This window comes from Chaetodon trifascialis, chromosome 23 (assembly GCF_039877785.1).
Source record: "Chaetodon trifascialis isolate fChaTrf1 chromosome 23, fChaTrf1.hap1, whole genome shotgun sequence".
Taxonomy (NCBI): domain Eukaryota; kingdom Metazoa; phylum Chordata; class Actinopteri; order Chaetodontiformes; family Chaetodontidae; genus Chaetodon; species Chaetodon trifascialis.
The window spans coordinates 17,418,981-17,441,374 of record NC_092078.1 but is presented as its reverse complement, the minus strand read 5'-3'; the positions used below and the strand labels follow the sequence as shown (position 1 = coordinate 17,441,374).

The following is a 22,394-nucleotide window of genomic DNA, read 5'->3' as shown; positions in this document are numbered from 1 at the left end:
ATGCTCCCTGTATGCCAGTAACTCAAGTGATTTCCTGGTTTTTCATCAGGTAAAAAGTGTGATTTATATGATATTTAAGTTTGGTAATTGGTATATATTAGCATGCTAACATCACAGATAGTAAACACAGTGTATGTTAGCTTTGTCATTGTGAGTGTGTTAGCATGTTGATGTTAGCAATTAGCTCAAAGCTGAAACTGCTACCTCTTTGTCCAGCCTTACAGAGCTGCGAGCATAGCTGTAAACTCTTAGGCTTGTTCATATGTAATACATCAATTAGTCTCTGACTTTATGAGAATATAACTGATGCACTCCAGTTTTAGCTTGTCACAGATTAGACATTTTTGACAATCAAATAATTAAGTCATTTTTAAGCAAAAATGTCACTGTTCACTGTTTTCAGATCCTCAGAGGTGAATAAATTAAAAGAAGTTTTCATCATTTGCAATGATGTCCAGATACAGAGAAATATGCAGTTAAAAAAAAAGACAGTACCCAGCAAAAACAATTGCACCCAGAGGTGAAGTGGCTTGAGATCATCATCTCGAATTGTCCAGGGGCAGTGAGAGTGCCGATCTTGAGAATGTGTCGCAGATAATTCCATATGTTTGATGCACAAAAGCCTCGGTACTGTGGACAGGAGAGCAAGTTTGGTCGGGTCCTGTGGTCCAGTACAGCATGGATGTTATATAGAATGGTGAATGTCCATTAAGGGATTTATGTATGAAAAGATGCGAGTGGCTATCAAGTGGTTATCATGGCTGTGTGACAGAGGGCCAGTCTCCGGGAATGAATCTCAGGACTAGATGATAATCTGAGTCTAGGGGTTTGAGAGAGGAAGCAGCAGCAGGTCTGTTGATTATGTATATCACCATAATCAAGGACTGATGGAATGACTGCATTGACTATGCTTTCCTTACAATTCAAAGGCAAGCTGGAGCTCTTCCTGCACAACAGTTTTAGTTTGTGCCATGATTTGGTGGTAGGATTTCTAATTTGATGGGTAAATGATCATTAAGCCAAATAGTGTGCATAGATATTTATACTCTGTGGATCTCTCAGTATTGCTACCATTGAGTGTGGATAGGTGTTGACTGTTAAAATCAATACCTCTTTCTCTAGAAGCTTGAACTTTGGCCTGCATTCAGTGTTAGCGTAAGGTTGATGTGTGCATCTCGAAGAGCTTTAAAAAAGTTGTAAGGTTTCAACGGGAAGTTGTACAGAGTCAGCAAAACTAGAAAGAATAGTGTCAGCCATGTAAAGATGGACATTAGAGTCACTTAGAGAAAATAATAGATATGGCAAACAAGTCTTTTGGGAACACTTTTAGTTGGTGGTAAAACTTTGGATTGGATAATTTTGATGTACTGAAATCTTTCAGAAGGGTAATTCTGACACCATCTCAAAGCAAATGAATCAAACCCAATATTAAATAGTGTCTGAACAAGCTGAGAATGATCAACTGTATGGATAGCTTTTGACAAGGTAATAGCAGCACAGTGCTTCCTTTTGTCCAGAAGAAACTGTCCTTTACAGCTAACAGCAGAGATGGCACCGTGCACAGGACTTCAGCTGCACTGGTGCAGGCTCAAAACACAATGTTTAGACAGAAATACTTGGAGCTGGTTATTCACCAGTGATTCCAGGATTTTTTCCAGACAGGGAAGTTTGGATATTGGCCGATGATTAATGAGATTGCTGTTTTCTCCTCCCTTATTCAAAGGAATCACATGAGCAGACTTCCAGATGCTGGGAGTTATACCAGATGAAATATGTGTATTATGTGCTCAGTGATAAAGGGAGTGGAAACAGAAGGAATCAAGTTTGTTTGCTTCAGTTGATTTCCCGGGATCAGTGATTTGGAATGCATGAGCTATATCACTATAGAAATAGGTTGTGATGTGAGCTGAGGAGCAGTGGAGTCCTCAACTCCAAGTAAAATATCCTGGTGTCGGCCATGGCTCTTAAACAGCCACTTTTAAGAAATACCTTTAAAAATCTTTCTATAAACAACCAGGTAATAGATTATTAAACCCTCAAATACTGATATTGGAATCAGTCCAGTAATGGTGAGACCATGAAAAATTACAGCCGCCTTTTCAAACAAAACTCATTATTTACAAGATCAATATAAATCACCGTAAATACAAGACATGTAAAGCTTTGACCTACCTTTCATTGGAAATATTTAATGTAGTCTTCAAGTCAATATAGATAATAGTCATAGTCGCTTTCAATCACAAAATAATCAATGAAATGTCAAGAAGAGATGACACTAACCACAAAGGTGTAGGTGAAAGTATATAGGCACACAAAAATCACACACACACACACACACACACACACGCGCACACACACACACGCACACACGCACACACACGCACACACGATTACAGTACATACTTATGTAGTGTACATACACACATACATAGAAACTGTGTGTATGGTCTATGAATAGATAGTTTTCATGCAGACTGCAGGGAAACGTCGTCTATCTCTTCTATGAAGTTGTAACAGTTACTTCCTGCACACACATGCACGGAAATGACAGCTAATCTCTAATTTGCACCCGAGACAGGAGACTCCACACAAACTCACAAGCACAGACTCCACTGAACTCTTCAAATCTAGTTTCTCCGGAATAAAGCGTATTTGTTTTTCACAGAGGAGTTGTGTTTAGTCTTGGTGGACTTTATTGAAACCCACACTGATCTGCATGTTGCTGTGGATGCAAAATTAAAGCCTGCAGTTATTACCCCTCGAGAGACTGTGGTTTACGGGGATTTTAATAACTGCCATCACAATCATAAAAGGTCCCAAAGTCTGTAGTTGCATTCATGATATTATGTTGTTATTTTGAAATACATAACGGCTCATTTTGTCTTTTTAAATAGTCATCATTAAAGGTGTTTCCACCTTAAATGGCATAGACACTACTGTACTTATGGTGCAAGTGGTGATTTTCTGTTTGCACTTAAAAATAAGATTATCTGATAATCTGTGTTCAAAGGTCGTCACAGTTTTACATGTGTCTCAGCCTATCACGTCTTTAGAACTGTTTTACACGGCCGGCTTCATAAACCATGTCAGGGCTTGTGGTTAACCTCATCCTTGCTGAGATAGTGTCACACTTTAACCAGGCTGGCACATCTGCTCTGTTTCAGAGAAGTGCAGCATCGCTCCGAAGCAGCACAGCAGAGATATTAAAGACGTTGTTCTAACACATGCAGGCGAGCGTGTTGACACTTCCTGCGACTCAGCATCAAGCAGTTTCTAAAGACAACAGCAACTCAACAGCAAGCGGAGTCGGTTAGTGACTCAAAAAAGGAACAACACCCTTCAGCCGCTCAGTTCTCACTTCCTTTATGTCTTAGCGGCATGATTTCATTTTTCAGTGGCAGCATCAGTTCCTGTGTGAGACTTCTGTTGTTCCTCTAAATCTGTTCTTAAAGATACATGGAACAGAAACTGCTTTATCAAACCTAATGTCCATTTTGTTTTTGCATGCATATGATCAAGAGCTTGGGGTGGTTATGATTTGGTTGAAGGTTGTTGACAGTCAGGAGGTGTAGTGGTTGATTGATTTTAAGAAAGGCAACCATTTGCTGGTTTCAGCTTCTCAGATGAGAGGATTTGCTTCTTTTTTTGTCATTTATTTCTGGGTTAGAGCTGTTAGCAATTCACTGTGGCGTTGTATGGACCAAAGGACTAATCAAGAAAATAATCCACAGATTAACTAATAGTGAAAATGATAATTTGACAGCAGAGTGATGACTGGGAGGGACATGAGATGAACTAAGGCAAGCTGATATCACTGAGCCCTCACTGTAGGCTCACAGTATTTAATCTTGTCTACAGTACAGGACTAAATGCCAAAGTGGTACAGTCCTAATTTTATGTGCCCTTGCTGCTGTATTTCTACAGTACTGTATTCAGATGTAGAGCAAAAAGATAAAGGAAGGAAAGGAAATGGGTAGTTTCCAAAAAAATGTGCATTAAAAAGAAATAAATACTGCAGCAGCATGCAGCCGACTGCACTAAAACAACCGCACTCCTGCAGGTGGGCAAGTCATACAGTACAAATGTTAGAGCAGTGATTTGAGAGTCTGTTAAGGGCTTTATGTTATTTTTCAGAACGTGTTGTACTCGATTTGTTAATGTAGTCATGTACATGTTTTAGTTTGTTGGGGCTGCTTCAAATGATTATTTCCTGAGTGAGGTGAACCGCTCTGCCGTTCAGCCTGAGCGTGAGACTCGCTCCACCCTTTGGCTGTTTTTATGTATTTGCAGTTTGCATGTTCTCAGTTTTATACAAAGGTCACACGTCTCTCTTTTTTTTTTTTTCAACAAGTACAAGGCGTATGAATCAGTGCATCTCGCCAGTTAACTGAGAACTGAACACCAAGAGCCGTCCTTTGAATATGAACACGTGCGCGTTTCAGCTGGAGCACCTGCTGTGGAACAAATAAGCCACGTTTGGCAGCACATGTACACAGACGCCGCCGTCGTGCCCGTTCGCTCTGCCTGTTCTCTTCAACTGTTGCTTCTCGTTCTCCCCTCTCACTCCTCAACAGTTGACTGGCGTCATGACTGGGAAGACGCTTTTCTCAGTATCTTGTCATAAATGTTTTGCAAGAAGCTAGTTTTTAGAAAACAGTGGAAGAGATGAAAAAAAAAATAATTTCACAGCTGCAACAACCCCCGTTAGCCTTCTCTCACCTAGTTCAACGTGTCCCTTGATGTCGACCCTGTTATCCCTGCTGTGGGTGACCAGGGTCCAACATTCACTTCAAGTCACCCATTTCATGGCTAATGCTACCCTGTGATACGCTAATCTGACACAGTGACCGAGGAATATTGTGTCGTCTGATCCCAGAATTAAAGAAGCAAAAACGCAGTTTTTGGGCCCTGTTTGTGTAGCGGCGCAATGATCAAAACAAATAGCACAACAGCATTTTGGTGTCAAGTGCAGAGCGCACGGTGCACAGGTGGGAGCTGAGGAACGAGCAGGTGGGAGGTTCATTCAAGCGAAGCAGTTTGATAGTTTGGTGGAAAATATGCCTTAAATGGTTTGCTTAGTGTCTCAAAAGCTGCCATTTATGTGATTTTATCAACAGAAACAAACTGAATAGTTGGATCAGACTGCAAAAATGAAATAATGCTTAAGACATAAACAAACTAATTTACAGCAGTCCCGGCCAGTAGACGTGTTTAAAGAACTGTTAATGTGGTAGAAGCAGGAATGATAAATCTGCATGTATCTATAACTGAGTAACTCTTCCAGTACGGTTCATTCATTCCACGCGGTTGTCCAGTGTTAAATCACATGCAAACCACACATCAGACTGCTGGGTTATAACTTGTTTTCCTCTGAGAGACGTCAGATTATCAGAGCTCATTGATCCTGTGCATCACAGCCTCTTTTTTTAAGAATCAGGTTTCACTCTTGAAATGTTTTACAGTGTAAACGCTGCTGTGCCACATTTTAAGGTCTGATGGAAGAATTCCCAAAGAGAAATACAGCAAATTCTGACTGATCAGTTGGATGCCTTCATATAACGCTGTGATTGGCTCAGCTGTGTTGGAGCGATGAGACCAGCGATGTGATTGGCTGAGAGTGTACTCATTAATCACCACAGCCTCCATCTATTCTCCACCCAGCTCTTTGCCCTTTGCGCTGCTAACTTGCGTTCTTCCGTTCGTCTGTGCTCTCCCTCCTGCTCGCTCTCTGTATGCTGACATTCAAATGGAAACGCTTTCAGTCCACGACATAACTCTGCAATAATAACTCCAACGATAGCTCAAATGTCAGTGGTGGTCTGTCTGTGTGTTTTTCATTGTATTCCTCACCCTGACCCTTTGTGTGTTTATTGCTGGAGAGACTTTCTGTCTAAAACATCTGGAAGCTTTGCTGCTTACCTGCACCGTCACTGCACCAGGCCATTTGTAAGCTGTTAGCCCAGAAATAACAATGAGTAATGCTGCATGCTTTGTATCAGTGTACATAGAGGAGATGCTGCTGTCTGTGTCTGTCCACGGCCTGTATAGTCTCTGGAAGAACAGACTTAACATTTTCTCTTCATTCTTCAGCCACGTCAGACGTCAGCTACAGAAAACAATGCATCACTTTGTTTGGGCTGTTGGAGAACCCAGCTGTAAACATGGTTAGATCTTCATCTGCTCTGCAGCTGTCATTGTCGTTGACTTTGCTGGGTCATGATCAGGCCATCCTGTTTGTTTTCAATATACATTCCAGACAAAATGAGTGTATATATGTTCATGCACAGCCTGTATAATGTGTGAAACATGAAGTATTTACTGCTTTGGTTTAGTAACAGTGCTTTATATCATTTCTGTGTATTGTCACCTTCATCACATGCACAAGCTCTGTTTGTGGCAAAGGGAAGGCTAACCTTTTTTAAACTTTCGACATATAAAAGAAAATGCTTAGAGAAAGAATTGGTTGATTTTGCAGTCAGTAAAGTCAACGTGAGCAGCACCACCACCTGATGGGGTACCGATCAGAGCCAGGGAACATGTGCTAGTGTTCCTTTACATGTTTTCATTTTGTTTTTTTGGAGCTTTGCATGATTTAGAAACATCTACAATCCTTTCTGCTTAACACTTAATGACATGATGATTAAATATAGAAATACTTCATCAGAAAGCTGAAAACAAAGGCCGCAGTGATTGATAATGGATGGTCCCTGGAGACTGATCCTCAGTGATCACAATGTGTGTCTGTGTCTCTTTCTGCCTGTGTGAAGGACAAAGACACACGTCAGGCTAAAGCTAAGTTGCAGTAGCAGTTTCCTATAGCTTTAACAGCAGCGTGACTTGTTGTTAGTAACATTCCAGAAAGCTTCATTTGAGAGCAACTATGCCCCGAGCACTTACTGTATTTAATATTCAGCATGTGATAGTTCCATTCAGCAACTCAGTACAGAAATGAAGAGGTTTACTTCAATGGAGCCATTCACTGACTCTGGTATTCCCTGTTTTCCTATCAGTCCCAGCAGCCTGTAGGCATGACTGTTAAATAAGACCTTCTCAGACAGCAGAATGCTTTAGCTTTATTAGTCATTTCCATGTGACGTGTTTATTTAGACAGCCGCTGGATAACACTGGTCGCATGGAGCTGTGTTTGCTTCTGAAATCTGGTGATGCTGGAAGTCTGTTTATCTCGCATCTCAAATGGACAAAGGTGAGCTCTGTGTGTTGTGGACTGCTGACATTTGGGTCTGTGCAGGATCGTGTGCGGGACTGGTGGTGTTCTACCCATCCTGACTAAACACTCACAGGCAGTGGGTGATACTTGGGCAGCACAGAAGAAAAAAACAATATGGCCGATATTCCTAAACAAGACAATGCAACAAGGACAACTTATTTTCAATGAAGAAGTGTATCAACCACATAAAGGTTCACAGATTATCAAACTGGGCAAAACATGAAAAATCAATTTTTAATACACGTCACAACAGCATTTATCAGCAGATAGCAGCGCCTTGATTCAGAGGCACAACACACACCTGTAAACTGAAATAAATGAAGAATGTTCGTGCACACCGCGGCAGCCTGCAGCATCTCTTTGTTTCTGGTGCCTATTAACATCTTTTTAACACTAATGCATTATTCACCTGAACGCAGGAAATAAAGAACGTGCACTGACGTGACATTTCCTGTCTAATTGGCCTCATGAGCGCAGGTATCAGCTGACGCTGATCATCACAGAATGGCAGATAGAAAATGCCACTGGAAGCTTCTATCAATACTGCTTATTGGTTCCTTTTGATTATTGAGCTCATAAAAGATTTGATAAATAGAAAGAAATGTCAAGGGATTTTGTGCTGAGCACGTATCACTGACGGACTGAGGACTGGCTGCTGGTCTGTTCAGAGTCATGGTTAGTTAGGTCAGACACTTATGTACAGCCTATCAAACCAACGCATCGCCTGCTTTTCTCTGTTTTATGTTGTTAATTGTAGAAAACAAAAAACTGAGGACCTCATCTTGGCTTCTGGAAGATTGTAATGGGTATTTGCTTTTACTATTCTCTGACATTTTCTAGATTACATGAATAATTGACGATCAAAGCCGACCCAAACCGTCAAATGGACCTGTAGTTATTGTTCTTGTTGAACAGTGTTGTCTGTTGAATGATCACTCACACAAACAGCAGCTGACATCCATGTGGACGATTTCTGCATCAACATGTTCGGAGCAGCAGATGTGAGAAACAGCCTCCCTGTTGGTTTTTCTGAGAGTAACATCCCTCCTTTCACTCATCACACCTCCATCGCTTGTTTTGCTTCTCCTCTCCCCTCCCCTTGTGGTTTCTTCTAGCGCTTGTTTAACCAAGACGTGGAAGGTTTGCTGACCAATCAGAAGCCAAAAGTGGAAAAATCCTGAGTGTAAAAACACAGATCTCTGCTGTACGTCCACACTCACGGCTGTGTCCAGTTGCTCGTCCTCTCGGCCTGCTCATTAGAGCAGATTTTATCAGTGCCAAAGCCAAGCTGCCTGTCTGCTTTCCCTCTGCCTTGAAGAGAGCCCATTACTTATATTCTTAGAGGTAGCACAGTGGTTTGACCCCAGCTACACTGTGTGGCTTCGCAGCTGACGCTCTGAGGGAGAGAAAAAGGCTGGGTATGTTTATGTAATTATTCAGTGTCAGGGCTGCTGATGAGTTGCTCCACATCCACTGGCATTTTTTTAATGAGCATTCATGTAGAGGACAGTGCTCAGCGCAGTATGTGGCAGAGTGAGATGTGCGCACTTCCGTCCTTCGAGAAATGAGGGTTTGTATCTGGAAGGGAAAACAAGAAGAATGAACCACAATGAGTGCACGAGGCTGGTCAACTTCAAGAAATCAGCACATTTTCTCAGTAGTGACTCAACTTCATACTAAAAGCCGTCCTGACCGGACCTGAGAGATGGTCTGTTGTGTTGCCCCAGAATAAGATAAAAGAATAATAGAATAGAGGAAATGGAATATTATTTACGCATCAGTTTCATCATGCTTTCATCATCTCATTTCCTCTGTTGGACAGCAGGACAGGAAACACATAAATCAAATACATCCACCATCAACACTGATGTACGGAACCTGACCTGATTCCTTCAGGCCCGAGCATGAAGACGCGCTCCGGAGGCACAGACTGATGTGCTGATCACAGTAGCAGTAGTGTTTATAGGTGCACAGTAAATTGATTACCCACACTGTCTATTTTACTAAACAAATCACAGTTCGCAGACTGATGTCCTGGTTCAGCGCTCACCGCCAAACGTTTCTTCTGTGCACCGAGGCGTTGTTTGCATCATTATGGGTGCAGTCACTTTTGGTGTCATTGCATTAGATTTGTCTGGCTAAACTGCTGGCTTGCTTACAACCAGTCATCGGACCTATTTGTAGAGATGCTGCAGTGGTTCAACATCTCACAGTGCTGTCATAACTGATAGAACCACCCCAGTAACCGTAGTTTCCTTCAAGACATAAACCATGTTGCTCCAGCTGCCATCAACATCAGTGATCTGACCATCACTCACACTCAACCAGTACAAAAACTCTTTGAACAGAAGCTCCAGAACCTGCCTTTAAACTCTTATTCAAAGGCACTTTAGAAGGCAGCCTGCCGTGTGCAGGTGAGTATTAGCCAAACCGAGCCTGACAGCTTTAATCAAGCTTGGGCTGCTGGAGCTGAAGACCTTTACACTGATCACACACACATCCTGATCAATGTCTGTTGTGTTTCTCCAGGAACATGAAAGGTAATTTGTAATAAACAGTGGGTGGTCAATCTGGGTGAACTTTTCACCGGTGTTTGCTCAGTGTCAAGGTTTTCAGAGTTAATCACACCCTTTACCCGTTTTTAATTAAGCCATAGGAGATATTTGACAGTGATGGCAGTGTCTACATCATCCCTCCAGCTTGAAAAACAGTCACCTGCCATGAAAAGCAATCAGCTTTTTTCCTCTTTCTCCCACTGATAAAAATGCTGTGTAAATACTGTCCTGAATAAGATGGAGCTGAATTTCAAACACTGCTGTCTGCACCAGCTTCAATCAAATTAACTTTAGGGGACTGCCACGTAAGACAGTCTTTTTATATTGCAGAGCAAATTGTCTGCAGTAAAAGGGGTGAGAAAGCTGGATTATGTTCCATTACGATCTCCCTCAATGAATAATACAATAGGGCCCCCGAGACCAAATGGAGATTGGGCTCATCTTTTCATGTCCGTCTTCCATTTGCCCATTTCTGCCCAGGGATCTGCTGCCAGAGTGTGTCCTGCCTGGTCAGTGATTCAGCCACACACAGAGGCAGAATGAGGCCAGAAGTCCTCATGATACCACTGATCCATACATCTGTAACACTGAAGCGTCTGGCTGGGGACATCTTGGCATTTGACAACCGACTCGTTCGTCCCCAGACACGACAAATGTCACCTTTTCCTCTTGCAGGCTAAAATGGAACCAGTGCATTTTTGTTGTAAGGTGACCTTTTAGGAGACATCAAACAATAATCTCTTTTCTTTTTCTTTCGTCTGACTCTTTTAGCAGAGCGGGAACAAAAATGCAGATAAAGAAAAGTTTGGTTGCACCAGATAAGAATATGCATGAGATAAGTAAGTGCTAGATGAATCAAATATGATACAATCGCAGTGAAGGCACTGGGATAGTTTTCCTCCCTCTCTGTCTCTTTTTGTTATCAATGCCCAACTCCATCAACATGAAAGACTCCAGTCCTGCTGATCCAACATTTAATTTAAAGGAGATTATGCTTTTTGCAATCAAGCTTGGCAATATCAAAAAAAATCATACAGGGAGCACGAAAAGAAAGAAGTTATGAATATCATTGAAGCTTTGTCTGACTTTGCACTTTCTTCAAAGCCGACATTCAGTAGGCAAGCCTAGTATGAGATGGAATGAGGCCTTGCACATCAAGCAAGTACTGTCATTACTTTGAGCGTGCATGGTGATGGTGAATGAGCTTACTGGTTCCTGTGAGACATATTTATAGAGATTGTGTGATGTCTATTCGTGGCACTCTGGAGCACAGTTTTAAAGATCACCTGCTGCGATCTCCACGTTTTTCAATCATGTAATCAACCAGTTGAATTCAGCGTGCACAGAGAGCCAATGAGGCGAAGCCGCAGTGGAAGTCGAACGTTTTGGGCCATGCTCTCACTGTGCAGACTAACACAGAGTAATGTGTGGGCGTCTCCAAGCCCACCTGCTGTTTTGGTTCATGTAAATGCAGCAGAACAAAGTGCAATTGAGCTGGGTGGAGTGGAGTATAGACTGGAGGTCTGTGATTAATAAATACACTCTCAGCCAATCACATCACTTGTCTCATTTCTCAGAAACGACTGAGCAAATCACAGTGACAGCATCTCGCCAACTGAAGAATCAGCTTCATCAGTAGATTGTATTGGTATCTAGACGGAACATTTTTAATTGTATTTCTTAAATGCTGGATCCTACATTTCCCATAATGCAATTAGTAACATCTTTTCATGAGGCTCTCCCTTCTTCCTCTTCAAATTTGGAGCCTTCGAGGCCAAGCCAAGATTAATCCATGGAGTGCTTATTTCGGTGTTGACAGTGTAAAACCCTACAGTGATGGAAAACACTCGCCACTCCCTAATCACTGAATCGCGGTTGACCAGACTCTGTGGTTGACGAGGCAACATGCTTTCATTTGTCATTGCAGAGAAGGCAGCAGTTTGGGTTTTTTTTAGTTAAAATCATTTATCATCCACTTATTCTTAATAAATAAAGGAGTAAGATATAAAATGTATGGTGATGAATGGCAAGAATGAAAAACTTCAGTTATCATGGAATGGTCTTTAATTTGTAATGCTGCATTATGCTTTGCAGTATATATGAGCATATCATTGTTACGTTTTGGATAATTAGCCAGGACCCAAAAATAGAGCACAGATCATGTAAAAGTTCAAGCAAGAGCTGTTTCTTAGATTAGTCAGTGGTGGAAAAGGAGCGGGACTGGTCAGGTTGTGTATTGTGAATGAGAGGCAGACAGCAGAGCAGGGCAGGCAGTGGCTGGAGTCCTCAGGGAAGACACTGGAGACTGACGGGGATCAGGCTGTAGCAGGCAAGCTGGGAGGGCAGGAGACAATGGACCTGAAGCACAGGTGGAATAGGATTAGGCAGGTTCAAAGACAGCAAGAGGAAATTGTATAGAACTAGCGGCGGCCAAATGTAGCATCAGTATGACACAGAGAAGAATGTGGTGAAGAGCAGAGTGTAGCCCCAGACTATTCTTCTTTGTTCCGGCCGATTTCTACCTGCTGCTCCTCAGACCTAAATGACACAGGCATCATTAAAGCTCATTCTTGTCTAATCACCTGCCCCCTTATCCTCTTCTCTTTTTCTTTCACAGGGAGCTTTTGGGTCCAGACTTCACTGAGACCTACTACACAGAAGATGGGCAGCCAGTGACTGTGACCAATAACAATTACACTGTAAGTATGAAGTAAGAGCTTTAAGTGAATGTGGCTGCCGCTTACAGGCACACTCCTCCATTAAGGGTTTTCATCCTGTTATTGATTTCTTTTTTACATTTGTTGATTTCAGTCATTTCTTAAACCTGAAACAGTGTTTTAATTCTAACATACCCTAATTTATACCTTAACCTAAACCTTTAACCCTAATTCTAATCTTAATCCCAGTTCCAGATTTGAAGACCTTTGAAGGGCCATACCATGTTTCTTGCACATAACTGCCAACTCGTTTGCAAAGCGCATGTTTTTTGATTAGCTTATCCTCCCTACTCGATCCTCCGGTAGCCTTTGGTTGCCATGTGTTTAAATTGGTTATCGGTAATTTTAAAATTAATCCGCTTGCAGGCGTAAAACCTCTTACATATGTATGTGATCTGGCATTTCATGTGGAATTTAATGACATTTAAAAGGATTGCATACTGTATGTCCACACATCAGGATTTACATTTGAAATAATCCCTTCATGATCACATTATTGCAGAGATTTGTCGAGCCATGATCTTACCTCTGAATATTTGTATTAATATTTTATTTTGTACTTTTATTTTGTGCTATTTTCTACCTAGTTTCTTAGTTTTGGAAGAAAGAAAGAAATTAATCTGTAATATTTTGTGATGTTTCACAAAACTCATTATTATTATTATTATTATTATTATTATTATTATTATTATTATTATTATTATTATTACCTGTATGGAAGTATTTTGCTGCCAATATTAAAATAAAATAATTTAATCAAATTTAATTTCCAATTCCACGTATTTAAATATTAGTTTAAATATTTGAACAGTAATATTTTTATTTTCAGCTTAATTGTAACTGTCCCACAGTAAGGAGAAAGTGTGGTGAATGTTCAGAACAAAATACCTCCAGGGTGCTTTGAACGCTGCAGAGTGAAACTCTACACTGTAAAAAAGTGGATTTTGTTCTTCTGACCACACGTCATAGCAGCACAAGGCTGCTGCCATAAGTGATACATAAATTATGAAGCACTTCATTAACACTGTCAGACAGGCTGTGTGCGGCACATTTGGAAGTGAAGGCTGAAAGTGTGTTAAAGGAAATAGAAGCTGAATGAAAGACTGAGAGCTTCTGCTAGAGCTCGAAACCAGCATCCTGTAAGTGGTTACTCACTAAAACATGAACACACACAGGCACACACACCCTTGCATAGCACAACATAAAATCAAACTTTCATAGACACAGCGCTCAACATGATGAACAACCCATAGTGGAGGGTGTACTGCATATGTGGCAGTCAGCAATGTGTTGTGCGATGGTGCAAGTCGCATTGTAACGTCACAAAAAATCTGAAACCTGATATATTTAATACAAACAAACAAGCATGCTTTTGAGCTTCAGACTTAGTGAAACTAAATGTCAAAATCCACTCCTGTAATGTTTTAACTCAAGGGTCTGAAGCCTTCTGTTAATTTACTCTTTAGACTGTTAAAAAAAACAGTGGCATCATCCTGCAGTCAAACCAGGTTAATCTTGATAGAAAACAGAAAATGTTTGCTCTTTGTCTCGACCTTACTTTAGCTCAGAAAAACAACCTGGATGGTGTCTTTTTAAACGCAAAGGCATTTTCTGATATGTTTAACTTCAAGTCAGCATAAATGCACAAGTATTTGTGAGGTCGTTGTGTATTGTCTTGGTTTTACTGATGTTGAGATTTAAAATTGAAGTAAAAAGAAAAAACCTTTGGTGACTGCCTCTTTGGTCTTTCATCAACAGCATTTAGCAAGTCACAGTTTTCTTCATGCAGCGTCCATTGAAGCCACTATCTTTAAAGAGTCAGATTATTAGGATCTTTGCAGACGTTTCACATCTCAAGAGTTTTTGATGATCAGAGATGGCTGAGCACCCTGATTGGCCCTTTGATCAACTTAGCTGTTAAGTACTACATCATAGGAACCAAATCATCCAATTTCCTCAGTAGACTTTTGGCTGCAGTACTGTTGTGTCGGGTTATGCTCAGTTAAATGATGAATAAGGCATTAAAATAAAAAAAAATAAATAAAAGCTGATTAAAATTCAATGATTAGTTTAGTTTTGGAGCTGCTACGAGCTCAGTTTATCATATTTGAGGTCATGCAAATGGACTACCTCCCACCTTTGCTTGCTTTGCAAGCAGTAGCATAGAGCACACTGAAGTGTTAGCATCCATGTGCTGGTGGACAAACTCTGTGAAGGGGGCCGTGTGTCTAAATGAGCTCAAACATAACTTTTGCATTTCTGTGCTGCAGTTGTATCTGTAATAAGCTAATATCAGCTGGTCAAGTACTTCAGCTTGGACAAGTTATCAGGCAGGCTAAAGTGTCAGTGTATTTATGGAAAGGCTTTTACTGACTAGAAGTACTCAGTTAATCAACAAAAGGTACTTCAAGAAATCAATTAAATTCTCATTTTAAGAGTTTGACAAGTAAACACATTTCTTTATTCTGCTGCAGCACAATGATGTAATCTTCCTATAGATCTCACTTTAGCCTGTTTTATATTATAAAGAGAGCTTGGAACATCTAAGCTTCCGCCTTCGTACGTACATGTGGTGTAAATACTGACACCTTGAATCTGCCCACGCTGCTGAGTTGACTGATTTGTGTGGCATCATGACATGAAACAGCGGTTTCTCATCTGAAAAACAGACCATCTGCTAAGCATCACAAGGGACAGTTAGCCAGTCAGCACCGTGGGCGGGACTAAAGCTGTTGTCACACTGCTGTCAAGTGTCATTCAGCTGTGTGCTATAATCAAGGAGGAGTAATAACAATAATGGCAGCTGCTATAGAAAAGATCCACCGTGCTATTGAGGCTGCATCACAGTTTGTTTTTGCTTTACTTCCCTCCGCTCTTAAAACCCTGTCAAAACAAGTATATTGGCACATCAGTGCGGACTTAAATGGTGTTATATTCAGGCACATACGTTGTCAATGTCACACTGAAGATGGAACCAGAGTGCAACAAGTTTACAGTTCTGTCTGATATCAGGCAATTGGAAATAAGCTGTCAGATTAAGAGGACTGCTGTGCAAAGTTATACGTCGCAACAAATAAATCAATAAAATTAGCAATGTCAAGTTGAGCTGTGCCTGTCAGCGATCTGCACACAAACCTCTTTCAACCATCATGTGATACATGCGTTGTTTTTGATGAGCAAAAAGCACACACGCTGGGACAACTTTCAGATGAGAATGAAGCAAACAGCTCAACGCAGTACGAGGTGTCAGCAAAAAGACAGAGCAGTTCCATGAAACAACATCTGCAACATCTGCCTGAAGTTACAGCAAGATCAGTTTGCATGATGTGAACGTTCTCCAGCAGCTTTGCTTGTGTTGTGATTCACAGAGCCTGACCGTCTCACCTCACTAGCCCTGTCCATGCTGCAGAGAATAAATTGAGGCTTTGCTCTGTGGTTCAGGTCGTAGCAAAACGTATTTCTGTCCCTCTAATCAGAATATAAACCAATAAAGATATTCTTCCCCGCACGGCACTGGGATTAGTCTGAATCTCTTGTATCTTAATATAGAAACAATTAATATGCAGTGATATTTTCTGCTAATTGGTCAGTTGAATTCAAATGACTAACTGTGGATGTGATCTTTTAATACCTTTGGTTATCTTTGTAGTGAACTCCAAAGAACGCCTTTGGCTCATTCAGTTTCTCTGCTGAGCAAACCAGAGCTGCTCCAAAGACTCGTCACGTAGCTTTTTTACTGGACATGGTTCGATGAGCTTCTGTCGCACCATCCGCAGGGTCGGGATGCAGTCAAATCTCATTTCAGATGATTCCTATTTGATGTTTCTTTAAATGTGATGACGAAAGTGTTGGCCATATGAATGATGGTCCTCAGAATGTATTTGCTGACCCTGAGAGCTGGGAGATCGTGTCAGGGCTTGGAAAGCTAAAACATTTGCCGTTTTATATCCAGCTATGTTTCTATGCAGACAATGGTTGGAAACAAATCTATTTGGTGAGCTGCCCAGATAAATTAAGGATTCACTAAAAGCTATCCCTGTAAACTCTTTATCCCTTGTGTTTTGGTTCTGCCCAACAATGAATTGTTGAACTATTCCTTTAAGTATGTAAGACAGGATATGGTTAGCCTAGCTTAGCATAAAGACTGAAAGCAGGAAGATTCTCTGTTCTCACTTCCCCGAGTGCCCCGTGTTCAAACTGGCATTATTTACAATAAAACATAACTGAATATCTTACACCACACAGATCTGTACATCCATCCATCCATCCATCCATCCATTTTCTATACCGTCTATCCTTTTTGGGGTCGCCAGCCGATCGCAGGGAAACACAAACAAGACAAACAACCATTCACGCTCACACTCACACCTAGGGGCAATTTTAGAGTCACCAATTAACCTAATGAGCATGTTTTTGGTCTGTGGGAGGAAGCCGGAGTACCTGGAGAGAACCCATGCGTGCACGGGAAGAACATGCAAACTTCACACAGAAAGGACCCGCCCGGGGATCGAACCAGCAACCTTCTTGCTGTGAGGCGTGCTGCCCAGATCTGTACATATAACAAGCAAAAAGTACAGCAAGGCAGCTGCCCCATGAAAACATCAACACTAACGTTACCTTCAAACAAACTGTTTTTGCAGTAATAAATATTAGATTTAAACTCTGAGAGCAAAGTCAATCCTCCAGAAGGATTTATATCATGTTTAAAATGCTAATGCTGTGGGGTCATCAGTGAGACTGATAGCTCCTGAGATGACCGGCACAGCTCGATATATGGTGATAAAATAACCACGTGTGTATATATATATGTATGTGTGTGTGTGTGTGTGTGTGTGTGTGTGTGTGTGTGATGCATGTATATGCATACATGTATGTATAAATACATACACACACACACACACACACACACACACACACACACACACATATATTTTTTTATTTTATTTTATTTTATTTATTTTTCCACACGCTGCTGTCAGTGATATAGACAAATACCCAAATGGACAAAAAGGCCTAATGTGTATCAACAGCCTCTTGAGTTCAAATGTCTCGGTTCCATCCTGGTCAGTCTGAACTAAATCTGTCCACCCTCCAGAGTGAAATAACCTGCAAACATATTTGATGCGCCACCATTGGTCACACAGCTTGACCTGCAGATCAAATCCAGCCTCTGTATGCGGCAGTGTTTTTCTGCACAGTGAGCTCTCACAGATAACAGGTTATTCTCCACGCAGTTCAAACAAGGCCAAGCGGGCCAGTCTCTTGAACTGCATCCACATCACATCCTCTAACCAGACTGTAAGCAGGCTAATTGCTGAGGGTTGGCAGGGAGAGTTCTCACTGACAGTTGATTTGGGTACGTTGGCTCTAATAGAGCACTCACCGCTGCAGCTGCTGTTCAAATGAAAGAGCTCACTTCACTCTCTGATGAGTTGACAGAGGCTTTTGAATAGTCAAAAATCGACATGCAGGCATAATTTAAATATTGTGGTGATAAAGCCCTTTTCAACATGAACAATAGGTCCTGAGGCCTGAAGCAGAGCTGCTTTTAAAAATCATGAAAGGTATGAAAGGTTCTTTTAAAGGTTAAAAGTGTTTGTGTATAATCATTCTTCAACCTGTATTTAAGCAGGACTAAGTCTAATTGCAGTCACTTTGAAGAGTGTCCTGGCCAAGACAGGCAGACATAGAACAAACATAACAATGTAGGATGACAGTACAGAACAAATCAAAGAATCAGAAAACACCTAAAAACTGTCGACATCTGCAGCCTGATGTCCTCAAATTCAAGTCATTTAGAATCACTTTAAATGAGTTTAAATCCTGGGAAACCAGCTCCAGATTCAGATCTTTTTGCATGATTAAATGCTCTTTTTCCCAGTTCAGTGTGGACTTGTCCTTTTTTTTTTTTTGTAGTTAGAAAGTTAGAAAGTTAGAATACTGTACTGTAATATAGTCTGGCAGCTAGTCTGGTTTTAACTTCGGGGTATTAAAAAGTCTTTTGTTCCCTCAGTGAGCTGAATTCTAAGGTTCCACATGCACCACGGCTTTGTGTTTACAGTTCATTTGGGGTATAACGGCACACAAATAGGTACCTACCTTGGCTTTGTGATGACAGTCCCACAACTAATTGCTAAAGCCTTATCTTTAAAAATGGAATCTCTAACTAGGCTGCCATAATTTTCCCTGTATAGTTATGGCATTCAAACATGGACATTTGGTGAGTAAGAATATAAAATATTAAACAGAAATAATAATGTAAAATGTAAAAAACGAAGCATGTCAGTAACACTTCACAAATTTTACATAGCCTCTTTATCAGGTACAGTGGATAATTCCTGGATGAGTGCAGTTTATGCTCATTTAAACAGGGCAAGGGATAATTCCTGTAGAACATCATGCTGAGCTCATTAATACAAATTGTTAATGATTCCCTGAAAGCTGAAGCTTGGATCTGTTTATACAGGGGAATGGATAATTCCTGGACAATGCAGATTGAGCCCGTTTATGCAGGGCATAGGGTAATTCCTGGGTGACTGCTGCATTTGTAAAAATACAGTGTATAAAGGGCGGGCACGGCGAACTGACTGACTGAAATAGAATAAATGGCCAAAAGAGTAGTATAGGATGCTCCAAAACAGTTGGCTGATGGAATGCTGATTGCTATGCTCTCATTCTGAATATTGCACATACTGCTGACCAGTATTTTGTTGTTTGAGTTTTTAAAATACTTATAGCATAGTATAGCCTACTTACATTTTATGTTTTGAATACTACATGCGCAATTTGACTGTATTTTGTTGTTATAGTAAGTAACATTCGAAATGATATTTTGATCAAACAGATTCAAAACTTTGCAGGTTTATTTCACTTCCCTTCTTAAAAGCAACTAGAAACAAGCATTTAAAAGGTCATTTCCCTACTTTTTGTCTGTTTCTCTACCCCAAAACACTTTGTTACGTGAAGACTAACATCAGAAGAGATGTGTTCCTGTAGATACCTGAGGTGAATGAAGAGATTGCACAGGAATACTTAATTATTCTTTAGTTTTCTGTACACACACTCCTGCTTATCTGGACGGAAGATTATGCCTCTGCACCGGCGACAGCTAACGCCGGAGGCATAATGTTTTTGGGTTGTCTGTTCTTTATATAGGCACAGTATGTGCGTCCATCCGTCCCATTCTCTTGAATATATATCACAGGAACACTTGGTTCTCCATCTGATACAAATGTTCACTTGGAGTCAAAGATGAACGGATAAGAATTAGATCATCAAAGGTCACTGTGACCACACAAAACACATTTTTGGCAATAACACAATAAATCATGTGCTAATCATCACAAACTTTTACACAAATGTCTAGTAGCATACAATGATGAAGTGATGACATTTTGTATCCAAAAGGTCAAAGGTCAGCTTCACTTCACATCATAAAGTTCTGCAGAAACACTTTTCTGTCCATTATTCAACACCATAACTCAGTAACAGGAGACTGTGACCAAATAATTGGTGACACTAATCTTCAAACTGTGCTGATTGTTTAAATCTTCTGTGCTGTCAGGTTGAAGATGTGTGTGAAGCATCCACATTTTACAATTTGTAGCGTCATTGGAGCAACATCCAGATTTGAAGCATTGCAGTCACCATAAGTTCACCGGTTCTGCTGATTTTGAGCTTCAGGTGATCGTTGTACCATGTGATGAAGCTCTCCGTCAGTCCTCTGTCTGTCATTCATACCAATATCATGAGAACTTCCATTTCACCAGAAAACACATTTAATATCTTTAATTAAATTCCTCCCAAGTCTTCACTACATATATTTATTATATATATTCTTATTTTTTAAAATGGCCCCTGCAGTCATTGAGTTTGATACTCCTGATCTGGAGGCTAACTCAATGAGCATGTTTTAGCTAACACACTGTCCCACTACTAAAGCTTTCCAGATGGAACACTTAAGAATTTATGTTCATGTAGCTGCAGGTGCTGACCTGATCATATCAATAAATGTATTAAGCTGGTTGGTTAAGAAGGTGTGCAGGCTGTTTCGAGCAGTTTAGGATCGGTACATGAACCATTACTCTGCTACAGTTCATCAAGTCTTTGTGATTAGTAGAATGAAATGACAACTTTTATTTGTTGTGCCTGAAAGGAAAAATTAAATAACAGATCAGCTGCCATGTGACATCCACTATCTCTGACAAAGGAGTGTGCAGCAGTCTGTTTGCATGTTTATGTTGCTTGTCAGGCCAGTGGCTGATAAGACTCCAGCAGTGAGTCACTCCAATGCCACCTGAACAGCTTTGAATTCCCACGTGTCTCTCACACCCCCAAGCAGTCTGCCTTCTTATTATCAAAGTTATTCAAATTTAGCTTCTTTTGTTACTGCTCTTGTGAATTAATTTCAAATCCTCATCGGGATGTTTGAGTGGCCGAGCTCCAGCCTTCACACAAACACAGTCACGCAGTAAGGAGCTTTGCATATCTTTACTGATTCGTCATACTCATTGTTCACATACAGTGGGCAGTGTTTTTACCGGCAGCTGTACTCATGTAGCAGGAGCACGTTGCCTGCTTTATGGACACTTGCACCGCCAAGTCGATCCAGCAGATCGATTCATTGCTGGCTGCACCGGAGCCATGTCTGCATAAACATTATCATTGCTTTTTAAAGCTTTCCTCTGAGTGAAATATTAAGTATTGATTGTAATTGCTTTCTCTTTCAGGATCACTGTTTCTACCATGGCCATGTAAGAGGACATCCAGAGTCCTGGGTGGCTCTCAGCACATGTTCAGGAGTCAGGTACAAGAAACAAGATTCTTTTTGACAAATATACATGACAATAGACCGCTCACACCAAGGAAAGTAAAGATGACTGCTGACATGCTACTATCTTTTTGATTGAGCTCATCTGTGTTGATATCAGCACCAATGTTTGCTCTAACTGAGGTTATTTTGTTATTGTAAAATGATGCAAGCTCTTCAAATTTTCATGTAGATAACCATGGGGAGATTCTGTAATTTGACCTCTTTTTCACCTTTAGTGGATCAACAGCATTTAAAGCAGACAACATGATATTGTTGAAATGTTGAACCATGTCATGTAAAAAGCAGTTGTAGCTGTGGGACTCAGATGATCTCATAATGTTACAGAGCTTCAGCTTTGTCATCTAGGAATCAATTTTCAAACAAAAATTCCATTTTATTCTTAGTTTGGATTATGATTGCATTAAAAACACACAGTGATAGGTTATTCTTATACTGAAACATTGCAGTGTTTAAGTTCCATAGCTTTGGAGTCCTTCTTGTTCATATGAATATTCAGGTCTCCATTCAAGAATAATCTAACAAGTGAAACCACATGCAATCAGCTCTGAGAATTGCTGCATTAAACAGTGATGGATAGCTTGGTGGCTGATACGTCAGATCAAGTCCTGGCTGGAGTTGAGGCTTTCGTTCTAGTGCTGGTGCTGTGTCAGTAAGAAGCGTCATTAGGGAAGGCTTGTTTGGAGCCTCAGCAGCTTATCCAGTGGCGTTAGGACATATCCAGGGCAGTGTGTCAGCCAAATCTGTGACAGGATGCTCTGCAGCTGATGTACTTCTATGTATAAAAGTCTGTCCGTCTTCTGCACCTTGTGCAGCAGCTGCTACAGAGTCAATGAATTGCTCATTCTCACACATTTGATGCAATGCTTCAGTCTTATTTATAAGCTGTGCAGTTCTCTCAATCAGTCGCTCACACTCAACCCACAGAAGTTGCCATCTTGTCTCCATCTTGACATCCAGGTTTCCCGTCACAAATACAGCAATAATAATAATAAATGATAATAATGAAAAAAATGAAAATAATGATAAAAAATCTGGTGGTAGCCTTTTGTGTCTTTCATAAT

General features: G+C 40.7%; 1 protein-coding gene across 1 annotated transcript in view; it reads left to right on the top strand.

Moving 5' to 3' along the window:
* adam19a (ADAM metallopeptidase domain 19a) overlaps positions 1 to 22,394 on the top strand; it is a 170,533-nt gene that overhangs the window by 84,975 nt on the left and 63,164 nt on the right. The window contains exons 4-5 of the mRNA XM_070993711.1: positions 12,401 to 12,482; positions 21,230 to 21,306. Of these exons, the coding sequence (XP_070849812.1) occupies positions 12,401 to 12,482; positions 21,230 to 21,306 (159 nt within the window). The remainder of the gene's footprint in view (positions 1 to 12,400; positions 12,483 to 21,229; positions 21,307 to 22,394) is intronic.